Raw genomic sequence first — 19,329 nt, 5'->3', positions numbered from 1 at the left:
GAGGCTATATACAGGGGGTACCGGTACAGAGTCAATGTGGAGGCTATATACAGGGGGTACCGGTACAGAGTCAATGTGGAGACTATATACAGGGGGTACCGGTACAGAGTCAATGTGGAGGCTATATACAGGGGGTACCGGTACAGAGTCAATGTGGAGACTATATACAGGGGGTACCGGTACAGAGTCAATGTGGAGGCTATATACAGGGGTTACCGGTACAGAGTCAATGTGGAGGCTATATACAGGGGGTACCGGTACAGAGTCAATGTGGAGGCTATATACAGGGGGTACCGGTACAGAGTCAATGTGCGGGGGCACCGGTTAGTCAAGGTAATTGAGGTAATATGTACATGTAGGTAGAGTTATTAAAGTGACTATGCATAGATAATAACAGAGAGTAGCAGCAGTGTAAAAGAGGGGGGGGGGCGATGCAAATAGTCTGGGTAGCCATTTGATTAGATGTTCAGGAGTCTTATGGCTTCGCGGTAGAAGCTGTTTAGAAGCCTCTTGGCCCTAGACTTGGCGCTCCGGTACCGTTTGCCGACTAGGGTGGCTGGAGTCTTTGACAATTTTTAGGGCCTTCCTCTGACACCGCCTGGTATAGAGGTCCTGGATGGCAGGATGCTTGGCCCCAGTGATGTACTGGGCCTTACGCACTACCCTCTGTAGCGCCTTACGGTCGCAGGCCGAGCAGTTGCCATACCAGGCAGAGATGCAACCAGTCAGGATGCTCTCGATGGTGCAGCTGTAGAACCTTTTGAGGATCTGAGGACACATGCCAAATCTTTTCAGTCTCCTGAGGGGGAATAGGTTTTGTCGTGCCCTCTTCACGACTGTCTTGGTGTGTTTGGACCATGTTAGTTTGTTGGTGATGTGGACGCCAAGGAACTTGAAGCTCTCAACCTGCTCCACTACAGCCCCGTCGATGAGAATGGGGGCGTGCTCGGTCCTACTTTTTCCTGTAGTCCTCAATCATCTCTTTTGTCATGTTGAGGGATAGGGTATAGGGTATTGCTTAAGTAAGACATAACAACAACAACAGAACAACAATATGACAGTTACAACAACAAGAGGTGTTCATAATCAGTGTCTGTCCAGAAGATCCAGATGTTCTGGAATGTTCCTTTCTCTGTGTGACAGAGTTTCCTGGATGTCATAGTTGAACTGGAGAAGCTGGACAGAGTGTCTTCTGAAAGGGTGGAGCTGATAGAACAATGTCTGACGGACATCAGCAGGGTTGACCTGGCCAAGAAGGTCAAAGGGTACCGGAACCTGACATCAGGTAAGAATTAGGAAAGGGCCCACTTTGGCACTCTGGAGGACTTCTGGATATCTGGGGCCGTATCAAGCGTCTCAGATTAGGAGTGGTGATCCAGGATCTCCATATACTCATTGTGATCTGAGTGGCTAAATGGATTCTACAGTGCATTCGGAAAGTATTCAGACCCCTTGACTTTTTCCACATTTTGTTACCTTACAACCTTGTTCTAAAATGGATTAAATTAAATGTTTTCCTCATCAATCTACACACAATACCCCATAATGACATCACAATACCCCATAATGACGTCACAATACCCCATAATGACATCACAATACCCCATAATGACATCACAATACCCCATAATGACAAAGTGAAAACAGGGGTTTAGAAATTTTGGGGAAAAATAAAATTACCTATTTACATAAGTATTCAGAACCTTTGTTACGAGACTCGAAATTGAGCTCAGGTGCATCCTGTTTCCATTGATCATCCTTGAGAGATGTTTCTACAACTTGATTGGAGTCCACCTGTGGTAAATTCAATTGATTGGACATGATTTGTAAAGGCACACACCTGTCTATATAAAGTCCCACAGTTGACAGTGCATGTCAGAGCAAAAACCAAGCCATGAGGTCAAATAAATTGTCCGTAGAGCTCAGAGACAGGATTGTATCAAGGCACAGATCTGGGGAAGGGTACCAAAACATTTCTGTAGCATTGAAGAACACAGTGGCCTCCATCATTCTTAAATGGAAGAAGTTTGGAACCACCAAGACTCTGAGAGCTGGCCGCCCGGCCAAACTGAGCAATCGGCGAAGAATGGTCTTGGTCAGGGAGGTGACCAAGAACCAGTCTAACAGAGCTCCAGAGTTCCTCTGTGGAGATGGGAGAACCTTCCAGAAGGACAACCATCTCTGCAGCACTCCACCAATCAGGCCTTTATGGTAGAGTGACCAGAAAGAAGCCACTCCTCAGTAAAAGGCACATGACAGCCCGCTTGGAGTTTGCCAAAAGGCACCTAACGGACTCTCAGACCAGAGAAACAAGATTCTCTGGTCTGATGAAACTAAGATTAAATTCTTTGGCCTGAATGCCAAGTGTCACGTCTGGAGGAAACCTGGCATCATCCCTACGGTGAAGCATGGGGGTGGCAGCATCATGCTGTGAGGATGTTTTTCCACGGCAGGGACTAGGAGACTAATCAGGATCGAGGAAAAGATGAATGGAGCAAAGTACAGAGAGATCCTTGATGAAAACCTGCTCCAGAGAGCTCAGGACCTCAGACTGGGGCGAAGGTTCAGCTTCTAACGGGACAACGACTCTAAGCACAAAGCCAAGACAACGCAGGAGTGGCTTCGGGACAAGTCTCTGAATGTCCTTGAGTAGCCCAACCAGAGCCCGGACTTGAACCCGATCGAACATCACTGGAGAGACCTGAAAATAGCTGTACAGCAATGCTCCACATCCAACCTGACAGAGCTTGTGGATCTGCTGAGAAGAATGGGAGAAACTCCCCAAATACAGGTGTGCCAAGCTTGTGGCGTCATACCCAAGAAGACTCAAGGCTGTAATCGCTGCCAAAGGTGCTTCAACAAAGTACTGAGTAAAGGGTCTGAATACTTATGTAAATGTGATATTTCAGTTTTTATTTTTTATACATTGTCAAATATTTCTAAAAACCTGTTTTTGCTTTGTCATTATGGGGTATTGTGATGTCATTATGGGGTATTGTGATGTCATTATGGGGTATTGTGTGTAGATTGATGAGGGAAAAAATAAAATGGGGTCTGAATACTTTCTGAATGCACTTTAAATCAGAACTCAATCTGAACCACCTCTGTTACATCCTGTTTGGAAATACTTCTTCCTGTGCACCTTGTTGTAGTTGTAACACCACAACATAGACCAGTGGTGATGACTCAGCTGGCCCAGCAGCAGTGGATCAGGACTCCAGTGAGTGCATCACTACTACATTACCTCCCCTTGAGACAGGGAAACCTTCCCTCGCCTCTACCACAGCTTTCTGTAAAGGATGTTTCTCTAACAGTGATTTCTGTCCCTCAGTCCAACCCCATGCCCACTGCCTCCCCTGTATCATGCCATTCAAGACAAGAACAGTCCACACAGAACAGTAAGTTACTTTCATTACTCAGGAGAGGTTTCTTTAAAACACCAACTGTTTATCATGATTAGTGTTCATTAAAAAAGGATTTCCTCTGTAGAAAGCAGCTGTCATTCTGTCATTCCAGCTCCAGAGAACGAAAACATTGCAGAGCCTGAAGGAAAAAGACTATTCTACCAGGTAATATACATAGTGTTATACCTGGTAATATACATAGTGTTGTACCAGGTAATATACATAGTGTTCTACCAGGTAATATACATAGTGTTGTACCAGGTAATATACATAGTGTTGTACCAGGTAATATACATAGTGTTGTACCAGGTAATATACATAGTGTTCTACCAGGTAATATACATAGTGTTGTACCAGGTAATATACATAGTGTTCTACCTGGTAATATACATAGTGTTGTACCAGGTAATATACATAGTGTTCTACCAGGTAATATACATAGTGTTGTACCAGGTAATATACATAGTGTTCTACCAGGTAATATACATAGTGTTATACCTGGTAATATACATAGTGTTGTACCAGGTAATATACATAGTGTTCTACCAGGTAATATACATAGTGTTATACCAGGTAATATACATAGTGTTATACCAGGTAATATACATAGTGTTCTACCAGGTAATATACCAGGTAATATACATAGTGTTCTACCAGGTAATATACATAGTGTTGTACCAGGTAATATACATAGTGTTATACCTGGTAATATACATAGTGTTCTACCAGGTAATATACATAGTGTTGTACCAGGTAATATACATAGTGTTCTACCAGGTAATATACCAGGTAATATACATAGTGTTATACCTGGTAATATACATAGTGTTGTACCAGGTAATATACATAGTGTTGTACCAGGTAATATACATAGTGTTATACCTGGTAATATACATAGTGTTCTACCAGGTAATATACATAGTGTTGTACCAGGTAATATACATAGTGTTCTACCAGGTAATATACATAGTGTTCTACCTGGTAATATACATAGTGTTCTACCTGGTAATATACATAGTGTTCTACCAGGTAATATACATAGTGTTCTACCAGGTAATATACCAGGTAATATACATAGTGTTATACCAGGTAATATACATAGTGTTCTACCAGGTAATATACATAGTGTTCTACCAGGTAATATACCAGGTAATATACATAGTGTTATACCAGGTAATATACATAGTGTTCTACCAGGTAATATACATAGTGTTCTACCAGGTAATATACCAGGTAATATACATAGTGTTATACCAGGTAATATACATAGTGTTGTAGCAGGTAATATACATAGTGTTCTACCAGGTAATATACATAGTGTTGTACCAGGTAATATACATAGTGTTGTACCAGGTAATATACATAGTGTTGTACCAGGTAATATACATAGTGTTATACCTGGTAATATACAAAGTGTTCTACCAGGTAATATACATAGTGTTCTACCAGGTAATATACATAGTGTTCTACCTGGTAATATACATAGTGTTGTACCAGGTAATATACATAGTGTTCTACCAGGTAATATACATAGTGTTGTACCTGGTAATATACATAGTGTTCTACCAGGTAATATACATAGTGTTCTACCAGGTAATATACATAGTGTTGTACCAGGTAATATACATAGTGTTCTACCAGGTAATATACATAGTGTTCTACCAGGTAATATACATAGTGTTCTACCAGGTAATATACATAGTGTTATACCTGGTAATATACATAGTGTTCTACCAGGTAATATACCAGGTAATATACATAGTGTTATACCAGGTAATATACATAGTGTTATACCAGGTAATATACATAGTGTTGTACCAGGTAATATACATAGTGTTCTACCAGGTAATATACATAGTGTTCTACCTGGTAATATACATAGTGTTCTACCTGGTAATATACATAGTGTTGTACCAGGTAATATACATAGTGTTGTACCAGGTAATATACATAGTGTTCTACCAGGTAATATACATAGTGTTATACCTGGTAATATACATAGTGTTATACCAGGTAATATACATAGTGTTCTACCAGGTAATATACATAGTGTTCTACCAGGTAATATACATAGTGTTGTACCAGGTAATATACATAGTGTTGTACCAGGTAATATACATAGTGTTCTACCAGGTAATATACATAGTGTTCTACCAGGTAATATACATAGTGTTATACCAGGTAATATACATAGTGTTGTACCAGGTAATATACATAGTGTTGTACCAGGTAATATACATAGTGTTCTACCAGGTAATATACCAGGTAATATACCAGGTAATATACATAGTGTTATACCTGGTAATATACATAGTGTTGTACCAGGTAATATACATAGTGTTGTACCAGGTAATATACATAGTGTTGTACCAGGTAATATACATAGTGTTCTACCAGGTAATATACATAGTGTTCTACCAGGTAATATACATAGTGTTGTACCTGGTAATATACATAGTGTTCTACCAGGTAATATACATAGTGTTGTACCAGGTAATATACATAGTGTTCTACCAGGTAATATACATAGTGTTATACCTGGTAATATACATAGTGTTCTACCAGGTAATATACATAGTGTTCTACCAGGTAATATACATAGTGTTATACCAGGTAATATACATAGTGTTGTACCAGGTAATATACATAGTGTTGTACCTGGTAATATACATAGTGTTCTACCAGGTAATATACATAGTGTTATACCAGGTAATATACATAGTGTTCTACCTGGTAATATACATAGTGTTGTACCAGGTAATATACATAGTGTTATACCAGGTAATATACATAGTGTTCTACCTGGTAATATACATAGTGTTCTACCAGGTAATATACATAGTGTTATACCAGGTAATATACATAGTGTTCTACCAGGTAATATACATAGTGTTCTACCAGGTAATATACATAGTGTTATACCTGGTAATATACATAGTGTTCTACCAGGTAATATACATAGTGTTATACCTGGTAATATACATAGTGTTGTACCAGGTAATATACATAGTGTTGTACCAGGTAATATACATAGTGTTCTACCAGGTAATATACATAGTGTTCTACCAGGTAATATACCAGGTAATATACATAGTGTTCTACCAGGTAATATACATAGTGTTCTACCAGGTAATATACATAGTGTTCTACCAGGTAATATACATAGTGTTCTACCTGGTAATATACATAGTGTTCTACCTGGTAATATACATAGTGTTGTACCAGGTAATATACATAGTGTTGTACCTGGTAATATACATAGTGTTCTACCAGGTAATATACATAGTGTTGTATCAGGTAATATACCAGGTAATATACATAGTGTTCTACCAGGTAATATACCAGGTAATAAACATAGTGTTCTACCAGGTAATATACATAGTGTTCTACCAGGTAATATACATAGTGTTCTACCAGGTAATATACATAGTGTTCTACCTGGTAATATACATAGTGTTGTACCAGGTAATATACATAGTGTTGTACCTGGTAATATACATAGTGTTCTACCAGGTAATATACATAGTGTTGTACCAGGTAATATACATAGTGTTCTACCAGGTAATATACATAGTGTTCTACCAGGTAATATACCAGGTAATATACATAGTGTTATACCAGGTAATATACATAGTGTTCTACCAGGTAATATACATAGTGTTGTACCAGGTAATATACATAGTGTTGTACCAGGTAATATACATAGTGTTATACCAGGTAATATACATAGTGTTGTACCAGGTAATATACATAGTGTTGTACCAGGTAATATACATAGTGTTATACCTGGTAATATACATAGTGTTATACCAGGTAATATACATAGTGTTGTACCAGGTAATATACATAGTGTTATACCTGGTAATATACATAGTGTTCTACCAGGTAATATACATAGTGTTGTACCAGGTAATATACCAGGTAATATACATAGTGTTCTACCAGGTAATATACATAGTGTTATACCTGGTAATATACATAGTGTTCTACCAGGTAATATACATAGTGTTATACCAGGTAATATACCAGGTAATATACATAGTGTTATACCTGGTAATATACATAGTGTTGTACCAGGTAATATACATAGTGTTGTACCAGGTAATATACATAGTGTTATACCAGGTAATATACATAGTGTTATACCAGGTAATATACATAGTGTTCTACCAGGTAATATACATAGTGTTCTACCAGGTAATATACATAGTGTTGTACCAGGTAATATACATAGTGTTCTACCAGGTAATATACATAGTGTTGTACCTGGTAATATACATAGTGTTCTACCAGGTAATATACATAGTGTTGTACCAGGTAATATACATAGTGTTGTACCAGGTAATATACATAGTGTTGTACCAGGTAATATACATAGTGTTCTACCTGGTAATATACATAGTGTTCTACCAGGTAATATACATAGTGTTGTACCTGGTAATATACATAGTGTTCTACCAGGTAATATACATAGTGTTGTACCAGGTAATATACATAGTGTTGTACCAGGTAATATACATAGTGTTCTACCAGGTAATATACATAGTGTTGTACCTGGTAATATACATAGTGTTCTACCAGGTAATATACATAGTGTTGTAGCAGGTAATATACATAGTGTTCTACCAGGTAATATACATAGTGTTCTACCAGGTAATATACATAGTGTTGTACCAGGTAATATACATAGTGTTGTACCAGGTAATATACATAGTGTTGTACCAGGTAATATACATAGTGTTATACCAGGTAATATACATAGTGTTCTACCAGGTAATATACATAGTGTTGTACCAGGTAATATACATAGTGTTCTACCAGGTAATATACCAGGTAATATACATAGTGTTATACCAGGTAATATACATAGTGTTCTACCAGGTAATATACATAGTGTTCTACCAGGTAATATACATAGTGTTCTACCAGGTAATATACATAGTGTTATACCAGGTAATATACATAGTGTTCTACCAGGTAATATACCAGGTAATATACATAGTGTTGTACCAGGTAATATACATAGTGTTGTACCAGGTAATATACATAGTGTTGTACCAGGTAATATACATAGTGTTCTACCAGGTAATATACATAGTGTTATACCAGGTAATATACATAGTGTTATACCTGGTAATATACATAGTGTTATACCAGGTAATATACATAGTGTTATACCTGGTAATATACATAGTGTTCTACCAGGTAATATACATAGTGTTCTACCAGGTAATATACCAGGTAATATACATAGTGTTCTACCAGGTAATATACATAGTGTTCTACCAGGTAATATACATAGTGTTCTACCTGGTAATATACATAGTGTTCTACCAGGTAATATACATAGTGTTATACCAGGTAATATACATAGTGTTGTACCAGGTAATATACATAGTGTTCTACCAGGTAATATACATAGTGTTCTACCAGGTAATATACACACTCTGTTAATCAGCAGGATTAAACTCGTTACAGCAGGATAACTCTGTAGTCAGAGGATTAAACCGTGTAGTCAGCAGGATTAAACTCTGTAGTCAGCAGGATTAAACTCTGTGTAGTCAGCAGATCACATAAACTCTGTTAGTCAGCAGGATTAAACTCTGTTAGGTCAGCAGGATTAAACTCTGTTAGTCAGCAGGATTAAACTGTTAATCAACAGGATTAAACTCTGTTAGTCAGCGGGATTAAACTCTGTTAGTCAGCGGGATTAAACTCTGTTAGTCAGCGGTATTAAACTCTGTTAGTCAGCGGGATTAAACTCTGTTAGTCAGAGGGATTAAACTCTGTTATCAGCGTATAAACTCTGTTAGTCAGCGGGATTAAACTCTGTTAATCAACGGGATTAAACTCTGTTAGTCAGCGGGATTAAACTCTGTTAGTCAGCGGATTAAACTCTGTAGTCAGCGGGATTAAACTCTGTTAGTCAGCGGATTAAACTCTGTTAGTCAGCGGGATTAAACTCTGTTAGTCAGCGCGTATTAAACTCTGTTAGTCAGCGGTATTAAACTCTGTTAATCAGCGGATTAAACTCTGTTAATCAGCAGATTAAACTGTAGTCAGCAGGATTAAACTCTGTTAGTCAGCAGGATTAAACTCTGTTAGTCAGCGGGATTAAACTCGGTTAATCAACGGGATTAAACTCGGTTAATCAACGGGATTAAACTCTGTTAGTCACCGGGATTAAACTCTGTTAGTCCGGGATTAACTCTGTTAATCAAGGGATTAAACTCTGTATCACGGGATTAAACTCTGTTAGTCAGCGGGATTAAACTCTGTTAGTCAGCGGGATTAACTCTGTTAGTCAGCGGGATTAAACTCTGTTAGTCAGCGGATTAAACTCTGTTAGTCAGCGGATTAAACTCTGTTAGTCAGCGGGATTAAACTCTGTTAGTCAGCGGATAAACTCTGTAGTCAGCGGGATTAAACTCTGTTAGTCAGCGGGGATTAAACTCTGTATGTCAGCGGGATTAATCTCGGTTAGTCAGCGGGATTAACTCTGTTAGTCAGCGGGATTAAACTCTGTTAGTCAGCGGGATGTAAACTCTGTTAGTCAGCGGGATTAAACTTGTTAGTCAGCGGGTATTAAACTCTGTTAATCAGCGGTATTAAAACTTGTTGTCAGCGGGATTAAACTCTGTTATCAGCGGGATTAAACTCTGTTAGTCAGCGGGATTAAACTTGTTAGTCAGCGGGATTAAACTTGTTAGTCAGCGGGATTAAACTCTGTTAATCAGCGGGTATAAACTCTGTTAATCAGCAGTATTAAACTGTTAGTCAGCAGGATTAAACTCTGTTAGTCAGCAGGATTAAACTCTGTTAGTCAGCAGGATTAAACTCTGTTATCAGCAGGATTAAACTCTGTTAGTCGAGGATTAAACTCTGTTAGTCAACAGGATTAAACTCTGTTAGTCAGCAGGATTAAAATCTGTTAGTCAGCAGGATTAAACTCTGTTAGTCAGCAGGATTAAACTCTGTTAGTCAGCGGGATTAAACTCGGTTAGTCAGCGGGATTAAACTCGGTTAATCAACGGGATTAAACTCTGTTAGTCACCGGGATTAAACTCTGTTAGTCAGCGGGATTAAACTCTGTTAGTCAGCGGGATTAAACTCTGTTAGTCAGCGGGATTAAACTCTGTTAGTCAGCGGGATTAAACTCTGTTAGTCAGCGGATAAAACTCTGTTAGTCAGCTGGTATTAAACTCTGTTAGTCAGCGGGATTAAACTCTGTTATCAGGGATTAAACTCTGTTATCAGCGGTATTAAACTCTGTTAGTCAGCGGGATAAACTCTGTTAATACGGGATTAAACTCTGTTAGTCAGCGGATTAAACTCTGTTAGTCAGCGGGATTAAACTCTGTTAGTCAGCGGATTAAACTCTGTTAGTCAGCGGGATTAAACTCGTTAGTCAGCGGATTAAACCTGTTAGTCAGCGGGATTAACTCTGTTAGTCCGCGGGATTAAACTCTGTTAGTCATCGGTATTAAACTCTGTTAGTCAGCGGTATTAAACTCTGTAATCAGCGGTATTAAACTCTGTTAGTCAGCGGATTAAACTCTGTTAGTCACGGATTAACGTAGTCAGGGATTAAACTCTGTTAGTCAGCGGGATTAAACTCTGTTAGTCAGCGGGATTAAACTCTGTTAGTCAGCGGTATTAAACTCTGTTAGTCAGCGGTATTAAACTCTGTTAATCAGCGGTATTAAACTCTGTTAGTCAGCGGGATTAAACTCTGTTAGTCAGCGGGATTAAACTCTGTTAGTCAGCGGGATTAAACTCTGTTAGTCAGAGGGATTAAACTCTGTTAATCAGCGGGATTAAACTCTGTTAATCAGCGGTATTAAACTCTGTTAGTCAGCGGGATTAAACTCTGTAAATCAGCGGTATTAACTCGTTAGTCAGCGGATTAAACTCTGTTAGTCAGCGGGATTAAACTCTGTTAGTCAGCGGGATTAAACTCTGTTAGTCAGCGGGATTAAACTCTGTTAGTCACGGATTAAACTTGTTAGTCAGCGGATTAACCGTTAGTCAGCGGATTAAACTCGTTAGTCAGCGGGATTAACTCTGTTAGTCAGCGGGATTAAACTCTGTATCACGGATTAAAACTGTTAGTCAGCGGATTAAACTCTGTTAGTCAGCGGTATTAAACTCTGTTAGTCAGCGGGATTAAACTCTGTTAGTCAGCGGGATTAAACTCTGTTAGTCAGCGGTATTAAACTCTGTTAGTCAGCGGTATTAAACTCTGTTAGTCAGCGGTATTAAACTCTGTTAGTCAGCGGTATTAATGTTAATCAACGGGTATTAAACTCTGTTAGTCAGCGGGATTAAACTCTGTTAGTCAGCGGGATTAAACTCTGTTAGTCAGCGGATTAAACTCTGTTAGTCAGCGGGATTAAACTCGGTTAATCAACGGGATTAAACTCGTTATCAACGGGATTAAACTCTGTTAGTAGCGGGATTAAACTCTGTTAGTCAGCAGGATTAAACCATGTTAGTCAGCAGGATTAAACCATGTTAGTCAGCAGGATTAAACTCTGTTAGTCAGCAGGATTAAACTCTGTTAGTCAGCAGGATTAAACTCTGTTAGTCAGCAGGATTAAACTCGGTTAGTCAGCAGGATTAAACTCTGTTAGTCAGCAGGATTAAACTCTGTTAGTCAGCGGTATTAAACTCTGTTAGTCAGCGGTATTAAACTCTGTTAGTCAGCGGTATTAAACTCTGTTAATCAGCAGGATTAAACCCTGTTAATCAACAGGATTAAACTCTGTTAGTCAGCAGGATTAAACTCTGTTAGTCAGCGGTATTAAACTCGGTTAGTCAGCGGGATTAAACTCTGTAAATCAGCGGGATTAAACTCTGTTAGTCAGCGGTATTAAACTCTGTTAGTCAGCGGTATTAAACTCTGTTAGTCAGCGGATTAAACTCTGTTAATCAACGGATTAACTTGTTTGAGCAGGATTAAACTCTGTTAGTCAGCAGGATTAAACTCTGTTAGTCAGCAGGATTAAACTCTGTTAGTCAGCGGGATTAAACTCTGTTAGTCAGCGGATTAAAACTCTGTTGTCACGGATTAAACTCGTTAATCAGCAGGATTAAACCCTGTAATCAGCAGGATTAAACTTGTTAGTCAGCAGATTAAACTCTGTTAGTCAGCTTATAAACTCGGTTAGTCAGCGGTATTAAACTCTGTTAATCAGCGGATTAAACTGTTAATCAACGGGATTAAACTCTGTTAGTCAGCGGGATTAAACTCTGTTAGTCAGCGGGATTAAACTCTGTTAGTCAGCGGGATTAAACTCTGTTAGTCAGCGGGATTAAACTCTGTTAGTCAGCGGGATTAAACTCTGTTAGTCAGCGGGATTAAACTCTGTTAGTCAGCGGTATTAAACTCTGTTAGTCAGCGGTATTAAACTCTGTTAATCAGCGGGATTAAACTCTGTTAATCAGCAGTATTAAACTGTTAGTCAGCGGGATTAAACTCTGTTAGTCAGCGGGATTAAACTCTGTTAGTCAGCGGGATTAAACTCTGTTAATCAACGGGATTAAACTCTGTTAATCAACGGGATTAAACTCTGTTAGTCAGCGGGATTAAACTCTGTTAGTCAACGGGATTAAACTCTGTTAATCAACGGGATTAAACTCTGTTAGTCAGCGGGATTAAACTCTGTTAGTCAGCGGGATTAAACTCTGTTAGTCAGCGGGATTAAACTCTGTTAGTCAGCGGGATTAAACTCTGTTAGTCAGCGGGATTAAACTCTGTTAGTCAGCGGGATTAAACTCTGTTAGTCAGCGGGATTAAACTCTGTTAGTCAGCGGGATTAAACTCTGTTAGTCAGCGGGATTAACCGTTAGTCAGCGGGATTAAACTCTGTTAGTCAGCGGGATTAAACTCTGTTAGTCAGCGGGATTAAACTCTGTTAGTCAGCGGGATTAAACTCTGTTAGTCAGCGGTATTAAACTCTGTAATCAGCGGTATTAAACTCTGTTAGTCAGCGGGATTAAACTCTGTTAGTCAGCGGGATTAAACTCTGTTAGTCCGGGATTAAACTCTGTTAATCAGCGGTATTAAACTCTGTTAATCAGCGGATTAAACTCTGTTAGTCAGCGGGATTAAACTCTGTTAGTCAGCGGGATTAAACTCTGTTAGTCAGCGGGATTAAACTCTGTTAGTCAGCGGGATTAAACTCTGTTAATCAGCGGGATTAAACTCTGTTAATCAGCAGTATTAAACTGTTAGTCAGCAGGATTAAACTCTGTTAGTCAGCAGGATTAAACTCTGTTAGTCAGCAGGATTAAACTCTGTTAGTCAGCAGGATTAAACTCTGTTAGTCAGCAGGATTAAACTCTGTTAGTCAACAGGATTAAACTCTGTTAGTCAGCAGGATTAAACTCTGTTAGTCAGCAGGATTAAACTCTGTTTATAGCAGGATTAAACTGTTAGTCAGCGGGATAACTCGTTAGTCAGCGGGATAACTCGGTTAATCAACGGGATTAATCTCTGTAGTCACCGGGATTAAACTCTGTTAGTCAGCGGGATTAAACTCTGTTAGTCAGCGAGGATTAAACTCTGTTAGTCAGGGGATTAAACTCGTTAGTCAGCGGGATTAAACTCTGTTAGCAGCGGATTAAACTCTGTAGTCAGCGGTATTAAACTCTGTAGTCAGCGGGATTAAACTCTGTTAGTCAGCGGGATTAAACTTGTAATCAGGTATTAAACTCTGTTAGTCAGGGGATAAACTCTGTTAATCAACGGGATAAACTCTGTTAGTCAGCGGGATAAACTCTGTTAGTCAGACGGGATTAAACTCTGTTAGTCAGCGGATTAAACTCTGTTAGTCAGCGGGATTAAACTCTGTTAGTCAGCGGGATTAAACTCTGTTAGTCAGCGGGATTAAACTCTGTAGTAGCGGATAAACTCGTTAGTCAGCGGTATTAAACTCTGTTAGTCAGCGGTATTAAACTTGTTAATCACGGTATAAACTCTGTTAGTCAGCGGATTAAACTCTGTTAGTCAGCGGGATTAAACTCTGTTAGTCAGCGGGATTAAACTCTGTTAGTCAGAGGGATTAAACTCTGTTAATCAGCGGGATTAAACTCTGTTAATCAGCGGTATTAAACTCTGTTAGTCAGCGGGATTAAACTCTGTAAATCAGCGGTATTAAACTCTGTTAGTCAGCGGGATTAAACTCTGTTAGTCAGCGGGATTAAACTCTGTTAGTCAGCGGGATTAAACTCTGTTAGTCAGCGGGATTAAACTCGTTAGTCAGCGGGTTAAACTCGTTAGTCAGCGGTATAAACTCTGTTAGTCAGCGGTATTAAAACTCTGTTACAGCGTATAAACTCTGTTAGTCAGCGGATTAAATCTGTAGTCAGCGGGATTAAAAATCTGTTAGTCAGCGGGATTAAACTCTGTTAGTCAGAGGATTAAACTCTGTTAATCAGCGGGATTAAACTCTGTAATCAGCGTATTAAACTCTGTTAGTCAGCGGGATAACTCTGAAATCAGCGATTAACTTGTTAGTCAGCGGGATTTAAACTCTGTTAGTCAGCGGGATTAAACTCTGTTAGTCAGCGGATAACTTTAACGGATAACTCTGTTAGTCAGCGGGATTAAACTCCGTTAGTCAGCGGGATTAAACTCCGTTAGTCAGCGGGATTAAACTCCGTTAGTCAGCGGGATTAAACTCCGTTAGTCAGCGGGATTAAACTCTGTTAATCAGCGGTATTAAACTCTGTTAGTCAGCGGGATTAAACTCTGTTAGTCAGCGGATTAAACTCTGTTAGTCAGCGGGATTAAACTCTGTTAGTCAGCGGGATTAAACTCTGTTAGTCAGCGGTATTAAACTCTGTTAGTCAGCGGTATTAAACTCTGTTAGTCAGCGGTATTAAACTCTGTTAGTCAGCGGTATTAAACTGTTAATCAACGGGATTAAACTCTGTTAGTCAGCGGGATTAAACTCTGTTAGTCAGCGGGATTAAACTCTGTTAGTCAGCGGGATTAAACTCTGTTAGTCAGCGGGATTAAACTCTGTTAATCAACGGGATTAAACTCTGTTAATCAACTGGATTAAACTCTGTTAGTCAGCGGGATTAAACTCTGTTAGTCAGCAGGATTAAACCATGTTAGTCAGCAGGATTAAACCATGTTAGTCAGCAGGATTAAACTCGTTAGTCAGCAGGATTAAACTCTGTAGTCAGCAGGATTAAACTCTGTTAGTCAGCAGGATTAAACTCTGTTAGTCAGCAGGATTAAACTCTGTTAGTCAGCGGGATAAACTCTGTTAGTCAGCGGTATTAAACTCTGTTGTCAGCGGTATTAAACTCTGTTAAGTCAGCGGTAGTAGTCAGCGTATTAAACTCTGTTAATCAGCAGGATTAAACCCTGTTAATCAACAGGATTAAACTCTGTTAGTCAGCAGGATTAAACTCTGTTAGTCAGCGGTATTAAACTCGGTTAGTCAGCGGGATTAAACTCTGTAAATCAGCGGGATTAAACTCTGTTAGTCAGCGGTATTAAACTCTGTTAGTCAGCGGTATTAAACTCTGTTAGTCAGCGGTATTAAACTCTGTTAATCAACGGGATTAAACTTTGTTAGTCAGCAGGATTAAACTCTGTTAGTCAGCAGGATTAAACTCTGTTAGTCAGCAGGATTAAACTCTGTTAGTCAGCGGTATTAAACTCTGTTAGTCAGCGGTATTAAACTCTGTTAGTCAGCGGTATTAAACTCTGTTAATCAGCAGGATTAAACCCTGTTAATCAACAGGATTAAACTCTGTTAGTCAGCAGGATTAAACTCTGTTAGTCAGCGGTATTAAACTCGGTTAGTCAGCGGTATTAAACTCTGTTAATCAGCGGGATTAAACTGTTAATCAACGGGATTAAACTCTGTTAGTCAGCGGGATTAAACTCTGTTAGTCAGCGGGATTAAACTCTGTTAGTCAGCGGGATTAAACTCTGTTAATCAACGGGATTAAACTCTGTTAATCAACGGATTAAACTCTGTTAATCAACGGGATTAAACTCTGTTAATCAACGGGATTAAACTCTGTTAGTCAGCGGGATTAAACTCTGTTAGTCAGCAGGATTAAACCATGTTAGTCAGCAGGATTAAACCATGTTAGTCAGCAGGATTAAACTCTGTTAGTCAGCAGGATTAAACTCTGTTAGTCAGCAGGATTAAACTCTGTTAGTCAGCAGGATTAAACTCTTAGTCAGCAGGATTAAACTCTGTAGTCAGCAGGATTAAAACTCTGTTAGTCAGCAGGATTAAACTCTGTTAGTCAGCGGTATTAAACTCTGTTAGCAGCGGTATTAAACTCTGTTACTCAGCGGTATTAAACTCTGTTAATCAGCAGGATTAAACCCTGTTAATCAACAGGATTAAACTCTGTTAGTCAGCAGGATTAAACTCTGTTAGTCAGCGGTATTAAACTCGGTTAGTCAGCGGGATTAAACTCTGTAAATCAGCGGGATTAAACTCTGTTAGTCAGCGGTATTAAACTCTGTTAGTCAGCGGTATTAAACTCTGTTAATCAACGGGATTAAACTTTGTTAGTCAACGGGATTAAACTCTGTTAGTCAGCGGGATTAAACTCTGTTAGTCAGCGGTATTAAACACTGTTAGTCAGCAGGATTAAACTCTGTTAATCAGCGGGATTAAACTCTGTTAGTCAGCGGGATTAAACTCTGTTAGTCAGCAGGATTAAACCCTGTTAATCAACAGGATTAAACTCTGTTAGTCAGCAGGATTAAACTCTGTTAGTCAGCGGTATTAAACTCGGTTAGTCAGCGGGATTAAATCGTAATCAGCGGGATTAAACTCTGTTAGTCAGCGGGTATTAAACTCTGTTAGTCAGCGGTATAAAAATCTGTTAGTCAGCGGTATTAAACTCGTTAATCAACGGGATTAAACTTTGTAGTCAATGGGATTAAACTCTGTTAGTCAGCGGGATTAAACTCTGTTAGTCAGCGGGATTAAAAACTCTGTTAGTCAGCGGGATTAAACTCTGTTAATCAAAGCGGATTAAACTCTGTTAATCAAACGGGATTAAACTCTGTTAGTCAGCGGATTAAACTCTGTAGTCAGCGGGAATAACTCTGTTAGTCAGCGGGATTAAACTCTTTAGTAGCAGGGATTAAACTCTGTTAGTCAGCGGGATTAAACTCGTTAATCAGCGGTATTAACTGTTAATCAGCGGTATTAAACTCTGTTAATCAGCGGTATTTAAACTCTGTTAATCAGCAGGATAAAATCGTTAATCAGCGGGATTAAATCTGTTATCAATCAGGTATTAAACTCTGTTAGTCAGCGTATTAAACCTGTTAGTCAGCGGTATTAAACTCTGTTAGTCAGCGGTATTAAACTCTGTTAATCAACGGGATTAAACTTTGTTAGTCAATGGGATTAAACTCTGTTAGTCAGCGGGATTAAACTCTGTTAGTCAGCGGGATTAAACTCTGTTAGTCAGCGGGATTAAACTCTGTTAATCAACGGGATTAAACTCGGTTAATCAACGGGATTAAACTCTGTTAGTCAGCGGGATTAAACTCTGTTAGTCAGCGGGATTAAACTCTGTTAGTCAGCGGGATTAAACTCTGTTATCAGCAGGGTTAAACTCTGTTAGTCAGCGGGATTAAACTCTGTTAGTCAGCGGGATAAACTCTGTTAATCAGCGGTATAAACTCTGTTAATCAGCGGTATTAAACTCTGTTAATCAGCGGTATAAAACTCTGTTAATCAGCAGGATAAACTCTGTTAATCAGGGATTAAACTCTGTTAGTCAGCGGTATTAAACTCTGTTAGTCAGCAGGATTAAACTCTGTTAATCGCAGGATTAAACTCTGTAATCAGCAGTATTAAACTGTGTAATCAACAGGATTAAACTCTGTTAATCAACAGGATTAAACTGTTAATCAGCGGTATTAAACTCTGTTAGTCAGCGGTATTAACTTGTAATCAGCGGGATAAACTGTTAATCAACGGGATTTAAACTCTGTTAGTCAACGGGATTAAACTCTGTTAGTCAGCGGGATTAAACTCTGTTAGTCAGCGGATTTAAACTCTGTTAGTCAGCGGGATTAAACTTGTAGTCAGCGGTGATTAAACTCTGTTAGTCAGCGGGATTAAACTCTGTTAGTCAGCGGATTAAAACGCTGGTTAGTCAGCAGGATTTACAATTAAACTCTGTTAATCAGCAGGATGAATTGTTAATCAGCAGGATTAAACTCTGTTAGTCAGCAGGATTAAACTCTGTTAGTCAGCAGATTAACTGTAGTCAGCAGGATTAAACTCTGTAGTCAGAGAAAACTCGTTAGTCAGCAGGATTAAACTCTGTTAGTCAGCAGATTAAACTCTGTTAGTCAGCAGGATTAGTAAAACTGTTAATCAACAGGATTAAACTCTGTAGTCAGCGGGATTAAACTCTGTAGTCAGCGGATTAAACTCTGTTAATCAGCGGGATTAAACTCTGTTAATCAGCGGTATTAAACTCTGTTAATCAGCGGTATTAAACTCTGTTAGTCAGCGGGATTAAACTCTGTTAACAGCGGGATTAAACTCTGTTAGTCAGCGGTATTAAACTCTGTTAGTCAGCAGGATTAAACTCTGTTAATCAGCAGGATTAAACTCTGTTAATCAGCAGTATTAAACTGTTAATCAACAGGATTAAACTCTGTTAATCAACAGGATTAACTGTTAGTCAGCGGTATTAAACTCTGTTAGTCAGCGGTATTAAACTCTGTTAATCAGCGGGATTAAACTGTTAATCAACGGGATTAAACTCTGTTAGTCAACGGGATTAAACTCTGTTAGTCAGCGGGATTAAACTCGGTTAGTCAGCGGGACTAACTCTGTTAGTCAGCGGGATTAAATTAAACTCTGTAGGCAGCGGGATATTAAACTCGTTAGCAGCAGGCTTAAACTTG

At 39.0% G+C, this 19,329-nt stretch overlaps 1 protein-coding gene across 1 annotated transcript in view; it reads left to right on the top strand.

The window, feature by feature from the left end:
• LOC120036443 (CASP8 and FADD-like apoptosis regulator) overlaps positions 1-19,329 on the top strand; it is a 28,280-nt gene that overhangs the window by 1,554 nt on the left and 7,397 nt on the right. Inside the window, exons 3-6 of the mRNA XM_038982881.1 lie at positions 1,144-1,285; positions 3,153-3,220; positions 3,332-3,398; positions 3,517-3,569. Of these exons, the coding sequence (XP_038838809.1) occupies positions 1,144-1,285; positions 3,153-3,220; positions 3,332-3,398; positions 3,517-3,569 (330 nt within the window). The remainder of the gene's footprint in view (positions 1-1,143; positions 1,286-3,152; positions 3,221-3,331; positions 3,399-3,516; positions 3,570-19,329) is intronic.

This window comes from Salvelinus namaycush, unplaced genomic scaffold, assembly GCF_016432855.1.
Source record: "Salvelinus namaycush isolate Seneca unplaced genomic scaffold, SaNama_1.0 Scaffold133, whole genome shotgun sequence".
NCBI classification, from domain to species: Eukaryota; Metazoa; Chordata; class Actinopteri; order Salmoniformes; family Salmonidae; genus Salvelinus; species Salvelinus namaycush.
This window is presented reverse-complemented; position numbering and strand designations above follow the sequence as displayed.